The sequence below is a fragment of the Lolium rigidum genome, chromosome 3 (genome assembly GCF_022539505.1).
Source record: "Lolium rigidum isolate FL_2022 chromosome 3, APGP_CSIRO_Lrig_0.1, whole genome shotgun sequence".
NCBI classification, from domain to species: Eukaryota; Viridiplantae; Streptophyta; class Magnoliopsida; order Poales; family Poaceae; genus Lolium; species Lolium rigidum.
This window is the reverse complement of record NC_061510.1, coordinates 126,018,149-126,044,581: the sequence shown is the minus strand read 5'-3', so window position 1 is coordinate 126,044,581 and position 26,433 is coordinate 126,018,149. Positions and strand designations below refer to the sequence as shown.

Here is a 26,433-nt window from a genome sequence, read left to right as displayed (position 1 = left end):
ATTCAAATTCAAAATTTGTGTAAATTCAGAAATTGTTCAAAATTGGAAATATTCAAATTCAAAAACTATTCAAATTCAATTTATTCAAATTTCAAAATAACACAGAATAAATGGAAAGAAAACTTGAGAAACAAAAAACTGGACCCGGCCTAAGATCCCCCGCCTAGGTGTGCGGCGGCCCGTCCATGTCGACCAGGTCGGCGGACACGACCTTCCTGTGTCCTTTTCTCCTCCCTCAATCCCACCTTGCTTAGGGCATCTTCACCGACCTGACGCATTTTGAACGCTAAATGTGATCGTGCGCATCTGTTTGCGTCAGCCCATCGAACGAAATTGGCCTTCGGGCCACGAAGTGTCGTTTGCGTCTGAGGGTGCCCTAGTGGCACGACATATTTTAATGTTAAATTATTTTTTTCATTTATAATATAAGCATTTACATAGTGACGAAAATAAATAAAAAAGGCAAGATAATAGCCCTAGCTAACAATGGCGCCCTCCATGGCTGCCTAGTTGTCCTCGTCATCATTGTCGATGAGGTTGATGAAGATCGGAGGTGCCCAAGGACACGACCAATGCACATGCTGCTGATGCGCCAGAGGCAGGGCAGGTGACAAGGGTTCACATCGGCAAATGTTCAGGGTTATGGACTTAGGTTTTAGGGAAATGCGACGATGGAGATTTTGGAAGCGAGATGGCACACGACATACGATGGAAGATCGCTACATCATGCTAGCAGTCGAGTATATGATAATTGTGTTACATGGTGCCACCGTAGGCAGAGGGATTGTATCTAGTCTAATCTTATGCGATATCAGAATATGATCTAAGGGGCTCCCTTGTCTATTTTTTAAAATGCAACCAGGTTAGGGTTTAGAAGAATCCTAGTCGACTATGTATTGAAGTTTTCTTTTTTGATCTTTCCTTGATTGATGCTTCTAGCTTCTTGGACTTTGACAGCTTGTTGCACCATGGGCTTCATGGGCCTTTGACTGAACCACACACAGTATATCAATAGTGATTACCCGAAAGGGTATTCCCATGTCAGCAGGTCCAGTCGGAGGCGGTGATGGTGCGGGAGAAGGAGATGCTGGAGCGGCAAGAGGCGGCGGAGGGGTTGGTGGCCTCCCTTGGGCCAGCATGGAGGCCTGCAGTTGGAAAACGAAGCCATCCCATTGACCGAGGTTGTCGAGCTAGCTGTTTGCAACGACCATCTCCATGGCCTCGTCCTCCACGAGGTTCGGCGGCTGGAGTTCCTCCTCCTCCTCTTCTTCTTCTGTGCCCCCCTCCTCATCCGCATACTCCTCCTCGTCGTCGTTGAAGCGAGCGTGGCCTGATGAAGAAGCCCACGTCGCCGAGGTAATCCGCATGACGGCGTGGGTCGAACTCTCACCTCCCGAAGGTCGACCAGTTGTTGGAGTCGACGACGAATACCTAATCATCGCGTAGATCCGGCAGGAGGATGAATTTACGGCGGTGGATCTCGTGCTGATGTTGACGTCCCTTGTGCGACATTGGAGGCACCGAGACACGTCGGTGGTTGAGGTACCAGCCACCGCTCGGCATGCCCACATCCTGCCAAGGGGCCGGCCGGTTCTACTCGAACAACCATTTGACGAGTTCAACCAACACGTATGGATGGTTGCGCGGGGTTTTCTTCTTCTTGGCGTGAGCGGACTCGGCCTCGGCGTCGTGCTTCGTCTTGCGGAACGGCCAGCCCTTTCCCTTGGCGATGTCGGTACCAGTTGGATGTAGGCGAGGTGCGGGCAGACTGGCCCTTTTTAAAGGCCAGGCGCCGCCTTTAACTAGCGGGAGCTCAAGCGCCCTCCAACAATGGCGGGCATGGAGGTGGGATCGCACCATCGACGTGGCCCGAGGAACCGGACCGTCGCCAAAGCTAGTACTCGCACGCGAAAGACGAAACATGTGCGGTCGCTGCCAGGCGGGCCTAGAGGGCAACGATATGTTTTTCCGCTGCATAGCCCAAACAACATCAATATCAGGAGAGTCATCGTAGACGTGTGTGCTAACTGCCCAGCGTCCGTAAAGACACATTCACGACGGCGTAAATTTGGACCGTGGTTTGCGTCCGTGGGGAGAGACGGATCATTATGCGTTGGATGCATACCTATTCTTTTTTTTATCTGCGCGGACTTTGCGTTCCTTAGAGCATCTCCAGCCGTCTCCCCGACGAGGCCCCCAGGACGGCATTTTGTCATCCGGATGGACGAAAACGGCCTAGTCGCGCCCCCGGTTCCTCGTTTTCGTCCGGATTAGGCCTTTCATCCGTCCGGAGAGCCCAGGCCATCCCCGGCCCCCCGGTGAGCACTCGGGGACTCCGGACGAGAGAAAAGCGTGGGAACCGTCTGGTGATCCCGACCTGTCGGCGACAATGTCCTGGGTTTCTACGGCAATATCCTCGTCTTCCCGATCTACGACACTACCCTCGTCTTCCCGATCTACGGCAATACCCTCGTCGAACGAAAGCTTTAAACTCTCAAGTGGTGCAACATAGACAAATTATTTTTAATTCGAATAAAATTATATATAAAAACTTTAAAACAAACTTAAACTACTTCTTCTTCCTAGATGGCCCCGCCTCATCGTCGTGGCGGCGACGCTTCCGGCTTGTCACCTCCTCGTCGGAGGAAGTTGAGTCCTCCTCGTCGTTAGCGTCCTCAGCCTCTTCGTCCTCCTCCTTCTCCTCCTGCTCCTCCTCCTCTTCCTCGGCCTCTTCCTCAGCCTGCTCCTCGGTCTCTTCGTCCTCCTCCTCATCGTCATCCCATTCGTCCTCGCTGGCCGGCGGGGGAGGGGGGGGATCGTCGCTGCTGGACGATGCAGCTTGATCCCACCAATGGTGTCATTCAGGCGGCTTTCCCTCGTTGTCGGTGTCCGATGGCCAAGAGAATCGCTCATGGTTGACAGAGAATGGTGAGGAGAGAATAGATGAACGGCGTCGGCTGTCGGAAATCGTATATGTAGGTCTCTCGACGAAGAGAGCGGCGGTTGCTCTTCCGCGGAGTTCGTGCTCCATTACTGCGGTTCTCGCGACGAGGCCACTGCGACGGTTCCCGACGAGACGTTTGGGCTTCCCAGACCACTTCGCGGACCATTTACGGCGGTTCAACACGTCGAGGCCACTCCGACGGTTCCCCTTTCCGGCGACTGCACCGTCGATATGCACGCGGTGGGTGAGCGTCAGCAGGCGACCATGGACTCGCCGCTGGGAAAATGAGCCTCCCCAAGCTACAAAATACATCCATCCGGCGCTAAATAGCGCCGGATTTCGGGCTGGGCAGCTGCTCTTACATTTGCGACACTTGGAATTTTTCTTTTTGGATTTCGGTAGCTTCGCTAAACGAGTCAACATCCGAAGAAAATCTCATCTGGGCCGGCCCACCTCGCACGTGAATCGTCTTCAACCTCCATCCTCTTCGTCCTCTATTTCCGTCTGCCGCCCTTGCTGCTCCGTCGAATGCCCCCGCCGCCACCTCCGGCCGTAACCGCCTTCCTCCCGCCTGCCGCGCACGGAGCCATTCTCTCGTCGCCTCAGCGCCCCACCCTGCTCCAGCCGCGGCTGCCGCCGGTCTACCGTCGCCCCGGGCTTCCCTGTAAACCCCCCACCCACCTTCTTCTCCGGCGCCGGCCACCCCACCCGCACCTTTAAGACCTAAGCGCCGGCCACCCACCCGCACAGCACCCTAAGCCCTAAGCGCCGGCCACCCACCCGCACAGCACCTTAAGCCCTAAGATCCCCCCCTCGCCTCCACCTGCGGCGTCGCCGGCTACGGTTAGGTCGTTCTCGTTTCTCTCCCTGTCTTCTCCGGTGGCCGGCCACCCCCTCACCTCCACTGTCTTCCTCTTCTCCGGCCGCCGCCGCTCTAACAGGCCCAGCCCAAACACTGTAGCGGGGTACGCGTCCGTACGCTAACGGACGCAATAGGCGTCGAATAGGGTTTGCCGCCAAACACCACCACGGTCCACGGCGCCGGTTCCTCCCAGCCGGCTGCGTCCCAGCAGTACAGCGCTGCCGCCGGTGCCCGCGACGGCAAGCCAGTATCTGCCCCTCTCCCCATCAAAACCCGGCCTCACAATTGATTGCCAGCTTCACCACTTCCCGGCAGTAGACAACCCTCTCCCACCGGCCACCTCCTAGAGCCACCCTGACCCCATGGACATGGACGAAGACCTACCAGCGTCCGAACCATGCCCGACTTTCGCCAAGCTTGCTAGTTTCACGGGGCCGTCCGCGTCAACCAGCTCGTACGCCGGCCCAGAGGTGGAGGTCCGAGCGCTCGCCTCGATGGCCACCGCGCTCTACCCGTTGGCACGGGCGGAGGGGCTCCGTGGCCTTGCTGCCTTCCTCGAGAAGGGGAATGCCGGTAGTGGAGTTGCGGAGTACTGCTACGGCTATGCGGCGGAATTGCTGAGGGATGAGGACGAGGGTATCAGGCTGGGCGCCGTGCGATTGGTGAGCTTTCGCCGATATTCGCTATTTCTCCTTGTGAATTTATATTTTCAAGTGTTACATCTGAAGAATTGAGGAGATCTTCTGTCTTCGGTGGATAGGCTGGCATTTGTGTGGAGAAGATTGCTATGAGAGAGGAATTGAGTGGTGATGCTGACCAAATAGACCTGATTTTCCTACAGGTATGGGATGCACTTAGCGCTGGATTTGGTCTAGGATTGACTACCTGAGTTTGTGACCTAATGTTAATTTATATTGAAATTGGATTTAGCCTAATACCACTTCTGTTCATATATGTAAGTTCTATATCGGCAACTAAAGTTTTGAATGAATAGTTGTGCGATCTGCCAACATTAAATTGATACTGGGAAGGGATGCTTCTGTTTTTTTACTTACAACACCTATTTAAGCAATTTACCATTGCATTCTTACCACTAGAAATCTTTTTAATAAGGTGTAAGTACTCATGTGAAACGAGATTTATTAGTGCAATATACAGTTTGTGATGTTTACAGCAAGAAAGAAATGCATTTAATCATGCTTGTGCATTTAATATTTGCAACTTGCAAGTTTTACTCTGCTGATCCACTGTTATCTAACTGCTTTTTTTCCCGTCTTGATTCTCTATGCAGCTTAGCTCCATGGCTAGGGACATGTGTGCAAAAGTAAGAATTGAAGCATTCAACGCACTTGCCAAAATGCAGAGAGTATCCGATGGTGTGTTGCTTCAGTCCTTGTCTAAGAAGATGATAAAAACTGACACCGGAAGTGCCACAGGGAAAAAAATATCACCTAAATTAGTATTTCCCTGTGCTGCTGGCATATTTGCACATGGGATTGAAGATGAATTTTATCAGGTCACGTCATTTCTGTTATACCAGTTAATTCCCCTTAACTCTTCCATCTGTTTCTTTTGTTTTATTGTTCTTATTTTCTCACTATAGGTGAGAGAAGCTGCCTGTAAAGCTTTGGGAGAACTTGCAAAGTTTTCAAACCAATATGCACAGAAGGCCTTGGACCTGTTGATGGACATGATGAATGATGATACAGAAGCAGTTAGACTGCAAACTTTGCGGACACTACTCGATATGGCAACATATGGACATTTGAGTGTCCAGGAGAAGCACATGCATATGGTACTAAACTTCTAATTAGTACTCTAATGTGCCTCGTGTAAGCTAGATGTATCAATTTGTTCTTTATTTGTAACTAATCATGCTAAATGCTAAATTTGGCAACCTTATGCCTGATTGTTCTTCTGCAGTTCCTTGGCATATTGATGGATGCCAATATTATAGTACGAAATGCAGCACGCAAGATCCTAGGGTTGGTGAAACTGCCTAAGCTTCAGATGTTTAAATCTGCACTTGATGGTCTCATTGCAGGTCTGGAGAAAGATCCGGAGGTATGTTAGCGTTAAATACTAGTATTAGTTTGAACATTTTCCAAATCAATAGTTTGTGTAGTCAATGAAACACAAACTCTTAATTATCCTGCTAAATCTAGAATATAGCTTAATCTAAATGTTCGAGGCTTTACAATTTCTTCCATGGTGTAACTGTGTTCATTATGTGCAGGATCAAGAAATATATGGTGTTCTGTTTTCCATTGGCAAGAATCATGGGAGCTTTTCAGCCAATATAGCTAAGCATTTAGCCAAAGAGGTATTTCTCCATATCTTACTTTCAATTGTATTTTCCTGCTAATATTAAATATTCTACTCCCTCCGATCCATAACAAGTGTCGCTGATTTAGTACAAAGTTGTACTATATCAGAAGTTATTATGGATCGGTGTGAGTATATAAAATGTCAGTTTTCACCTGTACTGACTCTTTCTGCCTGTGCTGTTTTCTTAAGTTTTTTTTTGCCAGACAGTTCTCTCAAGTTCAGTATGTATAGATTTTGACCTTGCTTGTTAATTAAGCAGTGCACATAACCATGAACTCCTATGTTTCAGTAAATCAAATTATCTTCCCTCTTAACTCTCCCATTTTTTCTACAGTATTCTCATACTTATTGGATCATAAAGTTCGTAGCTATACTTAATTCCCTTTTCCATACTTTTCTCTTCTCGTGTCCTCTGGCGATGTTTCTTTCAACATCCATTTCTTCGTCTTCATTAAGGTTTGCCAAGTACGGAGTAGCACTTTTTCTACAATGTAAAAGGTCATCCTTAAGGTTTGCCAGATATGCCTTATGGACAACCTTTTTACACATAGGTTCTACTTGCAAGTATGGCCTCCACACACACTTAGACAGGTGCTTTCTCTAAAGCCGCATGGCATGGTCTTTGTAGGTTCTTCAGTTTTTCTTTATTATTATGATGTTTGACCTTTCTTGTATGAAGTATGAAGTACTAACTCAAGTTTATTAGGTATAGTTACTTTTTGGGAGGAATTTTTTATGAATTTTTTTTTGCCTCTTAATGTTGCATTATCTATGGCATAGATCAGTATGGCATCTGATGGAGAGCTGATATTGGACAAACCTAGGATCAAAGCATTGTTAATAGTGTCTATCTTGGCACCTTGTTCTGTTGATAAAGAAAAAGAACTGGATATACCTGCAGTTATATTTTCACATGCAATTCCCCTACTTGGGACGATCTTGTGTGCACTAGGAGAAGATACACAAGATTCGCTCTTATCCCACTTGTTTCATCGATGTGGATTGCCATTTTGGGGTAAGAGGTTAGTGTCTTCAGAAGGTAAAGATTCTGAATGCTTCAGTGTTGAAACTGTGGATGGAACTCATGCACAGATAGAAAAGACTGCAATGTCAACGAATTGCTTAGATGAAGTCGTGATAATGCAATCGACGAGGCTCATACTAGAAACAGTTCAAGGCGCCTGGGCTATGAGGAAGTCATGCATTACAGGAGAAGTTCAAAGTACTCTGAGGTATGACTTATGTTCCTTTTCTCGCATGCAATGAATCTGCCATGCTATTTTTTTATGAATTATTGTAAGTGCCTTTTATTTTCTTGATTGCAGGACATGCAAAGAAGAAGTCAATATATTAGCTGTAAATTCTTCAGGATCAGCTTATGGGTTCTTGAGCTTTGTAAGCGACTATATTGATGCAGTACAGCTCATTGTTGAAATGTGGCGTTTCGTTCAATTGGAGAATTCTTATGCTTTTGGCCCAACATCACAACATATTTTGCTAGAGAAGTTGGATACATCTGTGAGAAGGATGAAATGTTGTTATGTCGGATTGCATAGAGAACTGGAGGTTCAGGTCTTGGAGCTTGCTTTGTTGGCTATTCTATTTAGACTGTCTGAGCTAGCAATATGTTCAGAATTAGTGTTGGACAAGCTGCATTGGATAATTAATCACTTAGATGGTCTATGTGCCGATGGATCATATGAGCTTTCTGACTTCAGCCAAGAAGTTAAGAAATCATTTGATGCTAACTGTATTGACTGCAATCCTGCTGTCAATATTTGCAGTTTTCTTGAAATCTTTGATCTAAAGCCAGCAACCAATTTTGGAATGGTTAATGCTAGAAGTGCCGTGTTGAAAGTATGTGATACTGATACTGAAAATCCATTATCATGTGTCCGTGGATTGCCTGTGGGTGTAAGCTTTGACGTATCTCTTCAAAATATCGCTAGCCACGATAGAATATGGCTCCGCATGATTGCTGGTGAGTCCATCCAACATGTCTTCTTAGACTTGTCTTGTTTTGGGGGCGATGATAAGGTGAAGAGCTGCTCTACTGTCATTCCTTTCTATGCTACTCCAATGGCATGTTCATTTGTTCTGAGGGCATGTTTGGTAATTGAATGTCCATTTGGAAGCATCGGCGATCATCAGGAAGGACATGGAGGACCAAGAGATTGTGTAGTCCAACTCTGTGATGAATTGGATGTCTACTTTGTTAGTGCTGATATGAGCAAAGGCGGTGGTTAGAATGATAGTGATCATATGTTTCTTCTTTGGTATGTACTCTTTGATCGATGTTACACTGTTGTCTTCTAACAGCAAGTGGTTAAATGATGGAAATATGAGTTGTTTGATCATGCACAAACAGTTAAAAACATCAGTAGTGAGGAGTTTCATGCGATGCACTGTATTACCAGAGTAAACTGATTATAAGTTGTTTTCAAGAATGGAGAATTCTGTGGACTATGGAGCATACGAACTCTTGTATAGCTGTAGTGCCAGCAGGAACTCTGAATAAAGAGTTCTGTTGCAAAGTGGTTCATCCACCATCCCCTGGAGCGGTGATTCATGACGAGCAAGGCCTCTTCGTCGCATGATAACTGAATGTTCACCGTAGGGGTTTCCCCTACGGTTTCCTGGTCAAAAAAAAAAAAAAATGATAACTGAATGTTTCGAAGGTGTCCGCACCCATGCACGCTGATGAATTCGTGGACTCGACCTCTGGCCCCTTGGCCCCGTCTGCTGGTTAGACGAAGCATCAGAGCAACAACAAACGATCAAGGAAAAACAAATGCACTGAAAGATTATTTTTCCTAAGTTGATTAAAACTGTACTCTTAGACCAAGACTTACATAAAAAATCACTTGCCTCTTTTGGTGTTAAAATGTGAAACTGCCTAGTTACACTTTTCGAACACGAAAGTTCCACATAGTTTTGGAAATGTATAGCTTCGTTTCGCTGGATAATAAATCAATGGTTGAGATCGTTATCTTCAGAAATTCCAAAAGCAATACAACCTGGCGTTCTTGTCCACAACCTATCTTGGAACGTTCCAGCATGCTTTGCGATTCATGCAACCCCCTTCTACACGTTACAAAAAAAATATACCATTCTATATTTCATGTCACTAATCCCCTCCTCTTTTGCATAATAGACCTCTCATTCTTTTCATATTAAATATTTTTAGGCTTGGATCAGTTTTTTTACAGCTAGGTTTGGGCCATGGCCATTGCATTATTCTTGGTGCATTATCAAGCATCATTCTTATAAAAAATTCTGCTTTTTTTTCAGGATAACCATTGCATAACAACAATTCAAAGTGTCACTATTAAGCACTAAAATCAACATGAATTTTGGATCCAAAATTTTACTCCATCCATTCTAATGAATAATGCGCGTTGGTATTTCGAATTTTTTCTTTGACCAAGAATTAGTCCAAATATACAAAGATTATTGATAAAATATCCACATAATTAGAAAGTATTTTTTTAATACGAATCTAATGATATTAACCAAAATATGAATAACAAAATATTGCTTATATATATATACCTTCTTCAACTACAAGTTCGTTTTATAGGAAGGAAGCTACTTGTTGTGGGTATACTTCTTGGGTGTACCATTGCCTAGATCCGGCAAGCCCGAGTGGCCCATAGACGGTGATGTGGCGTGTGGCCCATCGGGCGGCCCAGTTGCTGTTGATCATGAAGGATGAAGTCCGGCCCAGGATCAGTTAGCCGGATCCGCACCGACTTTCGGAGGAATCCGGATCCGCGGAGGCCTATGAGGAACCTGGATCCAGTACGACGCATATGGAAGGCGGATCCGTGACGTACACGACAAGATATTGTACCGTAGTTAGGCAATCTGTAACCCGGCTAGGACTCTCCATGTAAACCCTAGATCCGTGCGCCTTTATAAGCCGGATCCCGGGAGCCCTAGAGGCAGAACGACAACTTATTGTAACAACGCGAAAGCGCCCAGATAATTCCAGACAAGCGAGCAGTAGGCCCCGTCATCGTGCGGGTGTTCCGAAGCCGGGTAAATCGCGTACCACCGTCCCGTGTGCACTCCGCCCTATGGCCCCTACTTCTTCTCCCCTCGTGAGGATCCCTCCTCCGAGGTACCGTCGATTAGGCAACGACAGGTTGGCGCCCACCGTGGGGCTCGCGGCGTCCGGAGGCCGGAACCGGGAGGGTTCCGCCATGGGAAGCTTCGACGACACCATCGCCGTGGGGCGCGTCCTTTACGCCGGAAGTCCGCCGATCGTCCCTCCGGATGAGTGCCTGGATTCCGGCTAAGACAGACCCGTCAAGCTCTCCATCGTCCCGGTTGGCGGCATACACATCTTCATCCGGGAAACCGTCGATTTCGACGGAAACCCACCGGTAAGTAGCGCCGACGCGACCGCCGCCGAGCGGGACGCGATCGCGAAGATCCGATCCGAGTCGCAGGAACTTTCCAAGAAAGATTCCGCCTTAGATCTGGAAAAATCAAAACCCACCCAATCCGCCCCCGAGCAGGAGATAGAGGTGGAAGACCAATGCAGATCCGCCTGGGTCTCCCAGGTGTTAGAAAAGCAAAGGTGTCACTTCGTACACTTCTTGGCCCATACCGCCGGAACCGCCCCTCATGAAGACGGAGCTGGTCCTGAGCAGGTCGAGGCACCGGAAAACAACGTTGCTCCGGATCAGCAGGAGGCTGTCGGAGAAAGCGGATCTCCGGTTGAAGAGTCGATTTTGGGCAACCTAAGCCCAATTTCCGGGGATACACCCTCCATGGACACTGAAGAGTTCGATCGCAAAGTAAAAGAGTTCGGATACGGTGATCAGCCCGAAGTTGAATCCGCCCAGCCTAAACAAGTTCTCGCAACCTTGGCGGCGCTGGACCAACGAGAATCAGGGGATGCCAACACCTACTCCGATCCGCAGCCATCTCGCGCAGGATCTCCGCTCTCGCGAGAACGTCCGCGCAAGGAAATCTTGTCCCCAGAAGAACTGGTTGAGCAAGCTGGCATGGATGCAATCGCACGTTCAGCTGTCCTAAACAAACCAATCACCCCCGAAGACGGACTAAATCCAGAGGCTCTAGAAGCCACAAGACTGGAGATGCTGGAAACAACCCAGAAATTCGCCCGGACCGCCGCAGCAATGCTGGATGAAAGGAAGGAAGCCGCACGCTTCGTGGAAAATTTCCAGCAACGAGAGCTTGAGGTTGACGAACAACTGGTAAAAGTCCAGGAGCTCCAGCAACATTGGAAAGACAAGGTCACCGAGCTTCGGCAGGAGGTTGATCAGATCAGGCGGGATGCTATCCCCCCTCGCAAGATCACCTTCGCGACCCCTACTGAGCAACGGCCGCTCGCAACTCCAAAGGATAACATGAAGAAGGCCGCCGAGATCTTGAAGAAAAAGGACGAAGAAGTCGACATCGAATACGTCCGTACGCTCGTTGCCTCAGCAATGAAGCAACAGAGCAAGGCAGACACTTCGCGCAAGTTGGAATCCAACCCGGAACACTGCATCTCTACTGCGCAGAAGGACGCCTACAATAATCGCCATCGTGATGACGAATCGCGTACCGGATCCTCGGAACGCAGAAGAAAAACCAGAGAACACCCAAATCCAATCCCTATACCATCAAAGACACCTCCGTCGGATCCGAGAAAGGGAAAGGATGCGATGTATACTGGCAGGGACAAGTACCGGAATCCCTCACCTCCGCCCAACGGATACCCGCGTCCGCCACCTCCTCGCCGCCGCAGTCCAGCCGGAAACACCAGGCCTCATGGTCCAGGTGGAATTAACATCCGCGACAACATGCCGCCGCCGAGGAACAGAGAGCGTACGCCGGAACCCCGCCGAAGCCGGAACAATGATCAAGAGCCCGAGCTTAGGAGGAGTCGGAACGAGGATCGCGAGCCGGAGCCACGCCGGAGCCGGAACGACGGCGGCAGCCAGCACCATGGTGAAGGCAGCCATCGGAGCCGAAGTCAACACCGCGAAGGACGGGGAGACTCGGAAGGCGGAAGCAAGAGGTCACACCGGCCCCCTCGCAGACCTCCCTCACCACCACCTAGCGGTGGAGGCGGAGGCGGAGGCGGCGGCCGGAGATCTCGCTCTCGCTCAAAATCCCCCCGCCACGGCTCGCGTGACGCACAGGAACGCCTCAATGAGTACAGAACTGATTACATCAGCCCAAAGTGCTTCGGCAGGATGATTCGAGAGGAACCAAAGCCAAGGATGAACCTCAAGCTACCCGGAAACCTGAAGAATTATGATGGCACGGAAAGGCCGGATACCTGGATTGAGGATTACTATAATGCAGTAACCTTCGCCGGAGGAACCCCTAATATCGCCTGCCGCATGCTTCAGCTGTACCTTGTAGGTCCAGCCCGGATCTGGCTCAGCGACCTCGAGAAGAATTCTATCTTTTGCTGGTTCGGCCTGAAGACCGCCTTTGAAAAGCACTTCAGGGGCACCTACAAAAGACCTGCCACAACAAGCGACTTACAGGCATGTATCCAGAAGAAGGGTGAAACATCAAGGAACTTCCTCACCCGATGGTTGGCATGCAGAAAAGAGTGCGAGAACGTCGACAACCGCACAGCAATGCACGCCTTCATTGGTGGCTTGCAACGAGGAGGACTGCTGCGGCACAAACTAACCTGCTTGGTCAATGCAAACAAACTGACATTGGATGACATGATCACCATCGCCAGCGATCATACTGCCGCCGATGACGACGCAGGCGGAGATCTAGCAGCTATAGCAATTCCCCTGCATCAGCAAAAGAAGAACCGTGACAACGGTAACACCAGCGGCACTAAGCGGAAAACCCCACCTGATGACCAGAAGAGTGGCGGATCCGAGATGGTCGCCATGGCTTTTCAGCGCGGAGGTCCAGGAGGCGGAAGAGGCCGCGGTCGCGGAGGAGGAGCCGGCAGAGGCCAGCAGCGTAGTGACGAGGTCACGGCAGTCGGAGCCCGCGCCCCCCAAACATACGAGGAGTACAGAGACATGCCCTGTCTGGCCCACCTGGATCCGGCTACAGGGAAGTCCACTCACACTAACTGCAACTGCAAGTGGGTCAACGATCTGAAGAACGACCCGGAAGCAGGATACAAGCGAGCCCGGAAGCACCGCCCACGCGGCAAAGGAGGCAAGGGCAAGAACAAGGATAAGGAGGAGGACAGTTCTGAGGCGATGGACGAGGATGATAAATCGCCGGATCCCAAAGCAGGGTCCGCAGGAAAATCCAACCCCTTCGAGAAAAAGAGTGTGGGCGTGTACCACACCTTCCTCGGAACCCCAACAGTCCGCGCCACCAAGTCAGCTTTCCGGATCCTGAACGCCACAGTCCCGACTGTGCCGCAGTATGTCAGGTGGTCGGAAGTCCCGTGCACATTTGATAGGCAGGATCATCCTACCATTGTGCCAAAAGAATGCTATGCCTTGGTTGTAAGTCCCCGCATTGACGGGTATGATTTCTCCAAGTGCCTCATGGATGGCGGAGCCAGCTTGAACATCATGTACCTAGAGACTCTGGAGCGGATGAACCTTACCAAGGAGCAGCTTAAGCACAGCACCACTGAATTTCATGGTGTGGTTCCGGATAAAAAGGCAAATTCCCTTGGCAGCATCAGACTTCCCATGGCCTTCGGCGACATCAACAACTTTCGCGAAGAGATGATCACGTTTGAGGTCGTGCCCTTCAAGAGTTCCTACCATGTCATCTTTAGCAGGCCCACCTACCACAAGTTTCACGCAAGAGCGTGCTACATCTACAACAAGCTCAAGATTCCGGGTCCAAATGGTATGATTACCATATCCGGAGACTACAAGAAGGCTCATGAGTGCGAGTTGGGCGAAGCCGCCTTCGCAGAGTCTGTGATATCTGGAGAGGAGCTGCAAGGCTACAGAGCAGCGGTGGATCCGACTGAGATGCAGACCACCAAGAAGCAGATCTTCGAACAGAAAAACTACTTCAGGGCCGCGATAGAGACCAAGAAAGTCAGCTTCAAGGAAGATGACGCTACCAAGCAGGTCTCAGTCGGAGCCAACATGGACCCCAAATAGGAAGACGCGCTCGTCGAGTTTCTCCGCGCTAACATAGATATCTTTGCATGGCAACCTTCTGACATGTCCGGAGTACCAAGGGAACTCGCCGAGCACTACCTCAACATAAACCCGGGGGCTAAACCGGTGAAGCAAGCTACGCGACGCTTTGGAGATAAGAAGCGCCGCGCCATAGGAATAGAATTAGCAAAGTTACTAGAGGCAGGTTTTGTAATAGAAGTAATCCACACTGATTGGGTCGCAAATCCCGTCCTTGTACCCAAAAAAAATTCTGAAATACTAAGAATGTGCATCGATTACTCCGGCTTGAACAAGCATTGTCCGAAGGATCCGTTTCCCCTGCCGCGCATTGACCAAGTCATTGATTCGACGGCAGGGGCGGAACTTCTGTGTTTTCTTGACGCATATTCCGGGTATCATCGGATCCGGATGAAGAAGTCCGACCAAAAGGCGACCTCGTTCATCACCCCGTTTGGCACTTACTGCTATGTTACTATGCCTTTTGGCTTGAAAAATGCAGGTGCCACCTACCAACGTACGATGCAGCGGTGATTGAAGGACCAAATTGGCCGGAACGTACACGCCTACGTCGACGACATCGCGGTCATGACCCGGAAAGGATCCGACTTGATCAGCGACCTTACAGAAACCTTTGAGAATCTCCGACGGTACAAGATGATGTTAAATCCGCTGAAGTGCGTCTTTGGCGTCCCAGCCGGAAAACTCCTTGGCTTCATTGTCTCTAATAGGGGCATCGAAGTTAACCCGGAGAAAATCAAGGCAATCTTGTGCATTAAAAGGCCAACTTGTCTTAAAGATGTGCAGCGACTAACTGGTTGTGTTGCAGCAATCAGTAGGTTCGTCGGCCGTCTTGGCGAGAAGGCGCTACCCCTGTACAAGCTATTGAAGAAGACGGACAAATTTGTTTGGGACGAGGCAGCAGATGCAGCGCTTCAAGGGTTGAAGGATATACTCACCTCCCCACCCATCCTGGCAGCACCAGGAGAGTCAGAGCCTATGCTCCTTTACCTGGCGGCTACCAACAGAGTCATCAGCCTCGTCATCGTAGTGGAGCGACAGGAAGAAGGACACGAGTATGGAGTCCAAAGACCAGTCTATTACATCAGCGAAGTGCTGACGGAATCCAAACAAAGGTACCCTCACTTTTAGAAGCTAGCCTATGGAGTATTCCTGGGCAGCAGGAAGCTGAGACACTACTTCCAGGAGCATCCAGTAACAGTCGTGAGCAAAGCTCCGCTGTCAACGATTCTCAATAACGCTGACGCAACAGGGCGCACAGCAAAATGGGGCATTGAATTATCCGCCTTCGACATCAACTACAAAGCCAGGACCGCGGTCAAATCCCAAATCTTGGTAGATTTTGTTGCAGATTGGACAGAAGCTCCGGATATAAATCTGGAGCCGGAACCAGAGACATGGGTTATGCACTTCGATGGATCCAAGCAGCATCAAGGCTCAGGAGCCGGAGTCACCCTGAAGTCCCCTACCGGAGAAGAACTGCAGTACGTTTTGCAGATCCACTTCGAAGCTACAAACAACATGGCGGAATACGAGGCTCTACTACACGGACTGCACATCGCTAAGGAGATAGGGATCAAGCACATTATTTGTTGTGGCGATTCCGACCTGGTGGCACAGCAAGTACCCAGAACCTGGAACGCTAGAAACTCCGTCATGGCGGCTTACAGAGACGAAGTTGACGAGATCGCCAAGTGCTTTCTCGGATACGAAGTCAAGTACATCAGGAGAGACGACAACGCAGCGGCAGACATGCTATCCAAGCTCGGATCCGGCAGAAAGCCAATTCCGCCTGGTATTTTCCTGGAGCACCTGCGGATACCCTCGGTGAAGGGCGCTAACCCGGAGAACCCAGATGTGGCAGTATCTCCGGCTAAAGAAGTGATGGCTATCATGCCGGCCTGGACGCAGCCTTTCCTGGACTACCTCGTCGATCAAAAGTTGCCAGAGGACGAGGTCCTCGCACGACAGATCGTCAGACGAGCAAGATCCTACACAATAGTTGATGGACAGCTCTATAAATGAAGTGCAACAGGGGTATTTCTCAAATGCGTCTCTAATCAAGATGGTATTGAGATACTCAGAGATATCCATGCTGGGGATTGCGGGCATCACGCCGCTCCCAGATCACTCGTTGCAAAAGCCTTTCGGCTTGGATTTTACTGGCTCACAGCTAAAGAAGATTCTGATAAGTTGGTGAAAACTTGCCGTGGTTGTCAGTACTACGCTACTCAACCAAACGCTCCAACCCAAGAGCTGAAGACCATCCCTATCACCTGGCCGTTTGCGGTCTGGGGGCTTGATATGGTTGGTAAGCTAAAGAAATCATCTCCTGGCGGTTTTGAATACCTCCTGGTCGCTATTGATAAGTTCAGTAAATGGATCGAGGCAAAGCCAGTGAGAAAAGCCGATGGTGCTACGGCACTCAAATTCGTTTGCAGCCTCGTGACGAGATTCGGCATCCCGCACAGCATAATCACAGATAATGGCACGAACTTCGCGCAAGGATAATTGAAGGATTATTGTCATGACGTTGGGATCCGGCTAGACCTGGCATCCGTGGCTCATCCACATTCCAATGGTCAGGTCGAAAGAGCCAACGGACTCCTTTTATCCGGAATCAAACCACGCCTTGAAGAACCGCTGCGTCGCGCAGCCGGAGCCTGGGCAGAGGAGCTGGACTCCGTCCTGTGGAGTTTACGAACTACCCCCAACAGGTCAACAGGATTCACTCCGTTTTTCCTGGTATACGGATCCGAAGCGGTGCTCCCTTCCGACATCATCCACGATTCACCGCGAGTCTCCGCCTACAACGAAGAAACTGCTGATGAGGCCAGACAGCTATCTGTGGAGTTGATCGAAGAAGCTCGGAATTTAGCAAACCAACGTTCCACCATTTACCAGCAGAAACTCCGACGCTACCATAGTCGTCGAGTTCGGAATCGCTCGTTCATGACCGGAGACTTGGTCCTCCGCCTTCGTCGAGTGAAAGATCATAAGTTGCAATCTCCATGGGAAGGACCCTTTGTCGTTAGCAAAGTGCTCCACAACGGATCGTACTACCTCGTCGATTTCCGCGAGCTAAAGGACAGACCTGCCAATTGGCGCCGGAAACGTAAACGAGAGGATCCGGATGACATTTACGATGAAACAGAACGTCCTTGGAACATTGCACAGCTACGTCCTTTCCACACTTAGCATAGAATTACATACTCTGTAACAATATTATACATGATCAATGAAATAAAGCTTTTGGTTCACTCTATGAGTCATTTACCTCCTTTACTTGTTCATTTTTAGATCGTGTATGTTTTCCGACTAAAACCGCAGAGCTGGATATTTCCGCCTAGGCATGTATGAAAGTTGTGATTTTCAAAAATCGTCCCTCAGGACGTAAGCTTAAGTTTTCTGGTGGAAATGTTTTCTGTTGCGAAGTCGTGGATTCCTAGTAGCGATTTCCGGCACCTTGGCTGGGGGCTTGTTTCCGCGGTTATTGACGGACTGCCATTAGGCTTCGTCGCCGCTGGCGAGCGTTTCTGGCTAAAGGTCTTCTGGCTCGCGGAAGGTCAAGCGAGTAAGCCGGAAAACTTAAAATCAGCACTTGCTTTCAAACCCAACGAAACATGCAGATAATATTAAGCGGATAGCAGGATAAGTGTCTTCCGCCCATGCATAACATGTTTTCGTCCCTAGCTACTTAAGAATTTAAGTTATTCATTACAAACCCACTCCGGGGCCAAAAGTGATGCATCAGTTCTCATTGTTTCACAGGTTCTCGGAGGATTGCTCTTCATCAGAAGCTGTGTAGGCAGAGCCGTCGTCCGAGCCATCGCCTGAGCCGTCGCCGTCGAAGTTGGAGCCTTCCTCGTCATGGTCGGCACTTGACCCGGAGCCCTCCTCGTCGCCTTCCTCGGCAGCTTCTTCTTCCTCTTCCTCCGGGTCGGAGAAGCCTTTGGAAGATCATACTTGTAGTACCAGAACGAGTGGTTAACTCGTCCAGCAAAAAGGCGATAAAATCCCATGGCTTCCGCGAGGAGATGTCTCATGGTGGTACCCTTGGGGACTCCGCGTGCGACATCTGCAAATTTCATGGTGGGGAAGTGCGCCTTGCAGGTAGCTAGCACGAGGGTAGCACCTCCGCGAGATGAAGACTCCTGCCAATCCTTGATGAGTTCCGGCACGTTCCTCATGAGATTTGTCATACGGTCAATCACCGTTGTCTTGGCTCTCTTCAGGTTCAGGGACTTGGCGATTCCGCGACATGCTTCGACGAGGTCCTCGATTGAGGTCCGCGCTTCTTCATATGCTTCAGTCCTTTTGAGGGTTGACTCTTTGGTCCATTCAAAGCCAAGGCTTGCTGCAAAGTAAAAAGGATCAGTTTCTTCCGCGGACAGAGACAATTTTGGGGAAGCCGGAGTTAAAACAATAACAAAAAGGGTCCTTAGGGAAGATCATCTTGTCAATAGCCTCCGCCTCTGCCTCCTGGCTCTTGTTCTTGGTCGCTAGGGTGGTCACCCTGTGATGGCTCTTCTTGAGTTTTTCAGCCAGTTCCGCCATTTCGCGGGAATGTTTCTCCGAGAGCTCCTTCTTTTCTTTGGTTTCCTTCTCGGAGGACTCTTTCAAGAAGTTCTTTAGAGTTTCATTCTCCGCCTCCAATACCTGGATCTTGGCGGACAAGGCATCGACGGTGGGGCGCTTGTCAGTTTCTTCTGCAGACAGAAAATCCCACAAGTTATACATTATGGTTGTTCATACAATACAAATTTAAGCAGCTCGGATTTCTCACCTTTCAAACGGGTCTCCAGGCGGAGCACAGCTTGACGACTATTCTCAGCAGTCTGGCGCAGCCCTTCTATTTCCGTCATCTGCTCCAGCACATGGACGCGCAGGTCTTCGTGTAGCTTCCGCGTGCTCTGAGACGCAGAGAGGATTTAGCCGGAAATTCAAAATTCTGGGGGCTGGCGAGGAGTTCAAAGTTTTGGATCGAGAAAATTTTAAAATTTCCGTCTAAGACTAATGTTGAGAGAAGCATCTGCTAACACATGTTACACGGAAAAATGTCTGAACCAATGCTTGGGGGCTAGTGTTACCTGGCGCACCTCCTTATGCTTAGCAAAGAAGACCTTGAGATCACTCTCGAGGTCGGAGAGCTCCTTCATTTCCGTGTCTGCAGGCCCCCACACCTTCTCCATCATGTCGGAAACTTTCGCGTGGCATTGGGAAATGGTAAGCTTTTGCAGAGACGGAGTAGGTTGAGGGTCAGCTTGGAGCGTGCCAGTAGCATGAATCAGCTGCACTTTTCGCTCATACTCGCTCGGGTGTAGGTTCGGCGGAGGTGGCAGTTGGTTGCTCAGGCGGAGGCGTAGACGAAGATGCGCCCTTCCCGGAACCACCGTGGCCAATCGGATCTTCAGGAAGGTCATTGATATTAACGACTTCCTTGGGATCCGGCTTGGTTGCAGAGGAAGCCTTGGGCGGAACTTCGACTTCTGGTGTGACTGGTATGGAAGTCGGAGACGGCTTCGTCCTCTTCTTGGGGGCCTTAGGGGCCTTGGGGGGCTGGCTTACGGAACTTCTGTCGCAAAAAGAAGAGAGCGTTATGATTAAATATATGCTGATTCACGATGGCGGAAGGATTTTCCTTCGGAAATTTAGCACTTACCCCGAAGGTCTGAAAAACTGGTGGATTTCTGGTTGGGCTCGGTTGCTTGTGTCGATGAGTTTGAGGCGCTTTTTCTCCGCCTCCGCCTTGCGAGTTGCCGCGGTGCTGGGCACGTCGCGGGCACGTTTGGCTGAAGGACTGGAGGGGGCAGCCCTCTTCCTCTTGGATGGGCGCGGTGCTTCAGGGGCTTCCGCCTCCGATGCGGCCTCCGGGTCAGTCGTGCCCGTGTGAGGAACCCGGAGAAGAGTTCCGAGGTCGCCTTTCTCGAGGGCTTCGAGCTTTATCGCAGAGCCAGTTGATACGTCTCCAACGTATCGATAATTTCTTATGTTCCATGCCACATTATTGATGATATCTACATGTTTTATGCATACTTTATGTCATATTTATGTGTTTTCCGGAACTAACCTATTGACGAGATGCCGAAGGGCCAGTTGTTGTTTTCTGCTGTTTTTGGTTCCAGAAATCCTAGTAAGGAAATATTCTCCGAATCGGACGAAATCAAGGCCCAGCATCCTATTTTTCCACGAAGCTTCCAGAACACCCGAGAGTCGCCAGAGGGGGCCCACAGGCCCACCACACATGACCCTGGCGCGGCCAAGGGGGGGCCCGCGCCCCCTGTTGTGTCGGCGCCTCGTTGACCTTCTGACGCCGCCTCTTCGCCTATATAAAGGTTCCTGACCTAAAACTTCGATACGAAAAGCCACGGTACGAGAAACCTTCCAGAGCCGCCGCCATCGCGAAGCCAAGATCTGGGGGACAGGAGTCTCTGTTCCGGCACGCAGCCGGGACGGGGAAGTGCCCCCGGAAGGCTTCTTCATCAACACCACCGCCATCTTCATCAACGCTGCTGTCTCCCATGAGGAGGGAGTAGTTCTCCATCGAGGCTCGGGGCTGTACCGGTAGCTATGTGGTTAATCTCTCTCCTGTGCTTCAATACAATAATCTCATGAGCTGCCTTACATGATTGAGATTCATATGATGATGCTTGTAATCTAGATGTCATTATGCTAGTCAAGTGGGTTTTACTTACGTGATCTCCAGAGACTCCTTGTCCCACGTGTGTAAAGGTGACGAGTGTGTGCACCGTGTGGGTCTCTTAGGCTATATTTCACGGAATACTTATTCACTCGTTATGAATGGCATAGTGAAGTGCTTATTTATATCTCTTTATGATTGCAATGTGTTTTGTATCACTATTCGTCTATGTGCTACTCTAGTGATGTTATTAAAGTAGTTTATTCCTCCCGCACGGTGTAATGGTGACAAGTGTGTGCATCGTGTAGTACTTGGCGTAGGCTATGATTGTGATCTCTTGTAGATTATGAAGTTAACTATTGCTATGATAGTATTGATGTGATCTATTCCTCCTTTCGTAGTGTGAAGGTGACAGTGTGCATGCTATGTTAGTACTTGGTTTGGTTATATTGATATGTTATGCACTCTAAGGTTATTTAAATATGAACATTGAATATTGTGGAGCTTGTTAACTCCGGCATTGAGGGTTCGTGTAATCCTACACAGTTAGTGGTGTTCATCATCCAACAAGAGGGTGTAGAGTCTAGCATCTATCTATTTATTCTGTTATGTGATCAATGTTGAGAGTGTCCACTAGTGAAAGTATGATCCCTAGGCCTTGTTCCCGAATATCGCTATCGCTGCTTGTTTACTTGTTTTACTCGCATCTTTACTTCCTGCAATATTACTACCATCAATCGCACGCCGACAAGCACTTTTCCGGCGCCGTTGCTACTGCTCGCATTTATTCATACCACCCGTATTTCACTATCTCTTCGCCGAACTAGTGCACCTATTAGGTGTGTTGGGGACACAAGAGACTTCTTGCTTTGTGGTTGCGGGGTTGCATGAGAGGGATATCTTTGACCTCTTCCTCCCCGAGTTCGATAAACCTTGGGTGATCCACTTAAGGGAAACTTGCTGCTGTTCTACAAACCTCTGCTCTTGGAGGCCCAACACTGTCTACAAGAATAGAAGCACCCGTAGACATCAAGCTATTTTCTGGCGCCGTTGCTGGGGAGGAAAGGTAAAAGGCACTTCTGTTACCGTTGTGTGTGTGCCCGAAGCTATTTCCTTTAGATCCTGCAATTGCATCTTTTTGTTTCTTGTTTACTCTAGTTTGGCATAATGGACAACAATGATCTTCTTATTCTATTTCCTGATTTAAGACATGGATGGTTTGATGCGAAAATTAAAAAACCTATGGAACATATTAGTATGAACGCTTTGAACACCATTGTTGCTAATGATATGGAAAATTCTAAGCTTGGGGAAGCTGGCTTTGATGAGCATGATATTTTTAGTCCCCCAAGCATTAAGGAGAAAATTTACTTTGATGATACTTTGCCTCCTATTTATGATGATTATAATGATATTGGTCTTTTAGTACCGCCTGTTATGGAGGATAAATTTGATTATGATTACAATATGCCTCCTATATTTGATGATGAGAATAATAATGATAGCTACTTTGTTGAATTTGCTCGCACTACAACTAATAAAATTGATTATGCCTATGTGGAGACTGGAGAGTAATAATTTTATGCATGAGACTCATGATAAGAATGCTTTATGTGATAGTTATATTGTTGAGTTTGTTCATGATGCTACTGAAAGTTATTATGAGAGAGGAAAATGTGGTTGTAGAAATTTTCATGTTACTAAAACACCTCTCTATGTGCTGAAATTTTTGAAGCTACACTTGTTTTATCTTCCTATGCTTGTTACTTTGCTCTTCATGAACTTGTTTACTTACAAGATTCCTATGCATAGGAAGCATGTTAGACTTAAATGTGTTTTGAATTTGCCTCTTGATGCTCTCTTTTGCTTCAAATACTATTTCTTGCGAGTGCATCATGAAAACTGCTGAGCCCATCTTAATGGCTATAAAGAAAGCACTTCTTGGGAGATAACCCATGTGTTTATTTTGTTACAGTACTTGTATTTTGTATTTGTGTCTTGGAAGTTGTTTACTACTTTAGCAACCTCTCCTTATCTTAGTTTTGTTGCATTGTTGTGCCAAGTAAAGTCTTTGATAGTAAAGTCAATACTAGATTTGGATTGCTGCGCAGAAACAGATTTCTTGCTGTCACGAATCTGGGCCTAATTCTCTGTAGGTAACTCAGAAAATTATGCCAATTTACGTGAGTGATCCACAGATATGTACGCAACTTTCATTCAATTTGAGCATTTTCATCTGAGCAAGTCTGGTGCCATTTTGAAATTCGTCTTTACGGACTGTTCTGTTTTGACAGATTCTGCCTTTTATTTCGCATTGCTTCTTTCGCTGTGTTGGGTGGATTTTTTTGTTCCATTACCTTCCAGTAGCTTTGGGAAATGTCCAGAAGTGTTAAGAATGATTGTGTCACCTCTGAACATGTGAATTTTTGATTATGCACTAACCCTCTAATGAGTTTGTTTCGAGTTTGGTGTGGAGGAAGTTTTCAAGGGTCAAGAGAGGAGGATGATATACTATGATCAAGAAGAGTGAAGAGTCTAAGCTTGGGGATGCTCTCATGGTTCATCCCTGGATATTATAAGAAGACTCAAGCGTCTAAGCTTGGGGATGCCCAAGGCATCCCTTCTTCATCGACAACATTATCAGGTTCCTCCCCTGAAACTATATTTTTATTCCATCACATCTTATGTACTTTGCTTGGAGCGTCGGTTTGTTTTTGTTTTTGTTTTGTTTGAATAAAATGGATCCTAGCATTCATTGTGTGGGAGAGAGACACGCTCCGCTGTTGCATATGGACAAATATGTCCTTAGGCTTTACTCATAGTATTCATGGCGAAGGTTGAATCTTCTTCGTTAAATTGTTATATGGTTGGAATCGGGAAATGCTACATGTAGTAATTCTAAAATGTCTTGAATAATTTGATACTTGGCAATTGTTGTGATCATGTTTAAGCTCTTGCATCATATACTTTGCACCCATTAATGAAGAAACACCTAGAGCTTGCTAAATTTGGTTTGCATATTTGGTCTCGCTAAAGTCTAGATAATTTCTAGTATTGAGTTTTGAACAACAAGGAAGACGGTGTAGAGTCTTATAATGTTTACAATATGTCTTTTATGTGAGTTTTGCTGCACCGGTTCATCCTTGTGTTTGTTTCAAATAACCTTGCTAGCCTAAACCTTGTATCGAGAGGGAATACTTCTCATGCATCCAAAATCCTTGAGCCAACCACTATGCCATTTGTGTCCACCATACCTACCTACTACATGGTATTTCTCCGCCATTCCAAAGTAAATTGCTTGAGTGCTACCTTTAAAATTTCCATCATTCGCCTTTGCAATATATAGCTCATGGGACAAATAGCTTAAAAACTATTGTGGTATTGAATATGTACTTATGCACTTTATCTCTTATTAAGTTGTTTGTTGTGCGATAACCATGTTCCTGGGGGACGCCATCAACTACTCTTTGTTGAATATCATGTGAGTTGCTATGCATGTCCATCTTGTCTCGAAGTAAGGGAGATTTACCACTCATTTAATGGTTAGAGCATGCATATTGTTAGAGAAGAACATTGGGCCGCTAACTAAAGCCATGAATCATGGTGGAAGTTTCAGTTTTGGACATATATCCTCAATCTCATATGAGAACATTAATTGTTGCTACATGCTTATGCATTAAAGAGGAGTCCATTATCTGTTGTCTATGTTGTCCCGGTATGGATGTCTAAGTTGAGAATAATCAAAAGCGAGAATCCAAAATGCGAGCTTTCTCCTTAGACCTTTGTACAGGCGGCATGGAGGTACCCCTTTGTGACACTTGGTTAAAACATGTGTATTGCGATGACCCGGTAATCCAAGCTAATTAGGACAAGGTGCGGGCACTATTAGTATACTATGCATGAGGCTTGCAACTTGTAAGATATAATTTACATGATACATATGCTTTATTACTACCGTTGACAAAATTGTTTCATGTTTTCAAAATAAAAGCTCTAGCACAAATATAGCAATCGATGCTTTCCTCTTTGAGGGACCTTTATTTTACTTTTATGTTGAGTCAGTTCACCTATCTCTTTCCACCTCAAGAAGCAAACACTTGTGTGAACTGTGCATTGATTCCTACATACTTGCATATTGCACTTGTTATATTACTTTACATTGACACTATCCATGAGATATACATGTTATAAGTTGAAAGCAACCGCTGGAACTTAATCTTCCTTTGTGTTGCTTCAATGCCTTTACTTTGATTTATTGCTTTATGAGTTAACTCTTATGCAAGACTTATTGATGCTTGTCTTGAAGTACTATTCATGAAAAGTCTTTGCTTTATGATTCATTTGTTTACTCATGTCATTACCATTGTTTTGATCGCTGCATTCATTACATATGCTTACAATAGTATGATCAAGTTTATGATGGCATGTCACTCCGGAAATTATCTTTGTTATCGTTTACCCGCTCGGGACGAGCAGGAACTAAGCTTGGGGATGCTGATACGTCTCCGACGTATCGATAATTTCTTATGTTCCATGCCACATTATTGATGATATCTACATGTTTTATGCATACTTTATGTCATATTTATGCATTTTCCGGAACTAACCTATTGACGAGATGCCGAAGGGCCAGTTGATGTTTTCTGCTGTTTTTGGTTCCAGAAATCCTAGTAAGGAAATATTCTCGGAATCGGACGAAATCAAGGCCCAGGCCCAGCATCTTATTTTTCCACGAGCTTCCAGAACACCCGAGAGTCGCCAGAGGGGGGCCACAGGCCCACCACACATGACCCTGGCGCGGCCAAGGGGGGGCCCGCGCCCCCCTGTTGTGTCGGCGCCTCGTTGACCTTCTGACGCCGCCTCTTCGCCTATATAAAGGTCCCTGACCTAAAACTTCGATACGAAAAGCCACGGTACGAGAAACCTTCCAGAGCCGCCGCCATCGCGAAGCCAAGATCTGGGGGACAGGAGTCTCTGTTCCGGCACGCCGCCGGACGGGAAGTGCCTCCGGAAGGCTTCTCCATCGACACCACCGCCATCTTCATCAACGCTGTTGTCTCCCATGAGGAGGGAGTAGTTCTCCATAGAGGCTCGGGGCTGTACCGGTAGCTATGTGGTTAATCTCTCTCCTATGTGCTTCAATACAATAATCTCATGAGCTGCCTTACATGATTGAGATTCATATTATGATGCTTGTAATCTAGATGTCATTATGCTAGTCAAGTGGGTTTTACTTATGTGATCTCCGGAGACTCCTTGTCCCACGTGTGTAAAGGTGACGAGTGTGTGCACCGTGTGGGTCTCTTAGGCTATATTTCACGGAATACTTATTCACCGTTATGAATGGCATAGTGAAGTGCTTATTTATATCTCTTTATGATTGCAATGTGTTTTGTATCACTATTCGTCTATGTGCTACTCTAGTGATGTTATTAAAGTAGTTTATTCCTCCCGCACGGTGTAATGGTGACGAGTGTGTGCATCGTGTAGTACTTGGCGTAGGCTATGATTGTGATCTCTTGTAGATTATCAAGTTAACTAT

General features: G+C 47.8%; 1 protein-coding gene across 2 annotated transcripts; it reads left to right on the top strand.

Annotated features, from left to right (window-relative positions):
* The first annotated feature begins 4,017 nt into the window (after positions 1 to 4,017).
* Positions 4,018 to 8,704, top strand: LOC124702292 (protein SIEL-like). Of its 2 annotated transcripts, none has more exons than XM_047234416.1 (8): positions 4,018 to 4,468; positions 4,567 to 4,647; positions 5,098 to 5,322; positions 5,410 to 5,601; positions 5,730 to 5,870; positions 6,043 to 6,129; positions 6,915 to 7,366; positions 7,460 to 8,704. In XM_047234416.1, the coding sequence occupies exons 1-8, from the start codon at positions 4,169 to 4,171 to the stop codon at positions 8,379 to 8,381; spliced, it is 2,400 nt and encodes a 799-aa protein (XP_047090372.1). In that variant the 5' UTR covers positions 4,018 to 4,168; the 3' UTR covers positions 8,382 to 8,704. The 2 variants fall into 2 exon arrangements, with proteins under 2 accessions (XP_047090372.1, XP_047090373.1); XM_047234417.1 differs by lacking the exon at positions 7,460 to 8,704 and having other exon boundaries at positions 6,915 to 7,149; positions 7,227 to 7,352.
* The last annotated feature ends 17,729 nt before the right edge of the window (positions 8,705 to 26,433 follow it).

Excerpts from the sequence above, each read along its gene's own strand:
- LOC124702292 (XM_047234416.1), top strand. The coding sequence starts at position 4,169 with ATGGACATGGACGAAGACCTACCAGCGTCCGAACCATGCCCGACTTTC. Across the intron at positions 5,323-5,409 it reads TTGAAGATGAATTTTATCAG|GTGAGAGAAGCTGCCTGTAA; the intron begins GTCACGTCATTT and ends TTCTCACTATAG. Across the intron at positions 7,367-7,459 it reads GAAGTTCAAAGTACTCTGAG|GACATGCAAAGAAGAAGTCA; the intron begins GTATGACTTATG and ends TCTTGATTGCAG.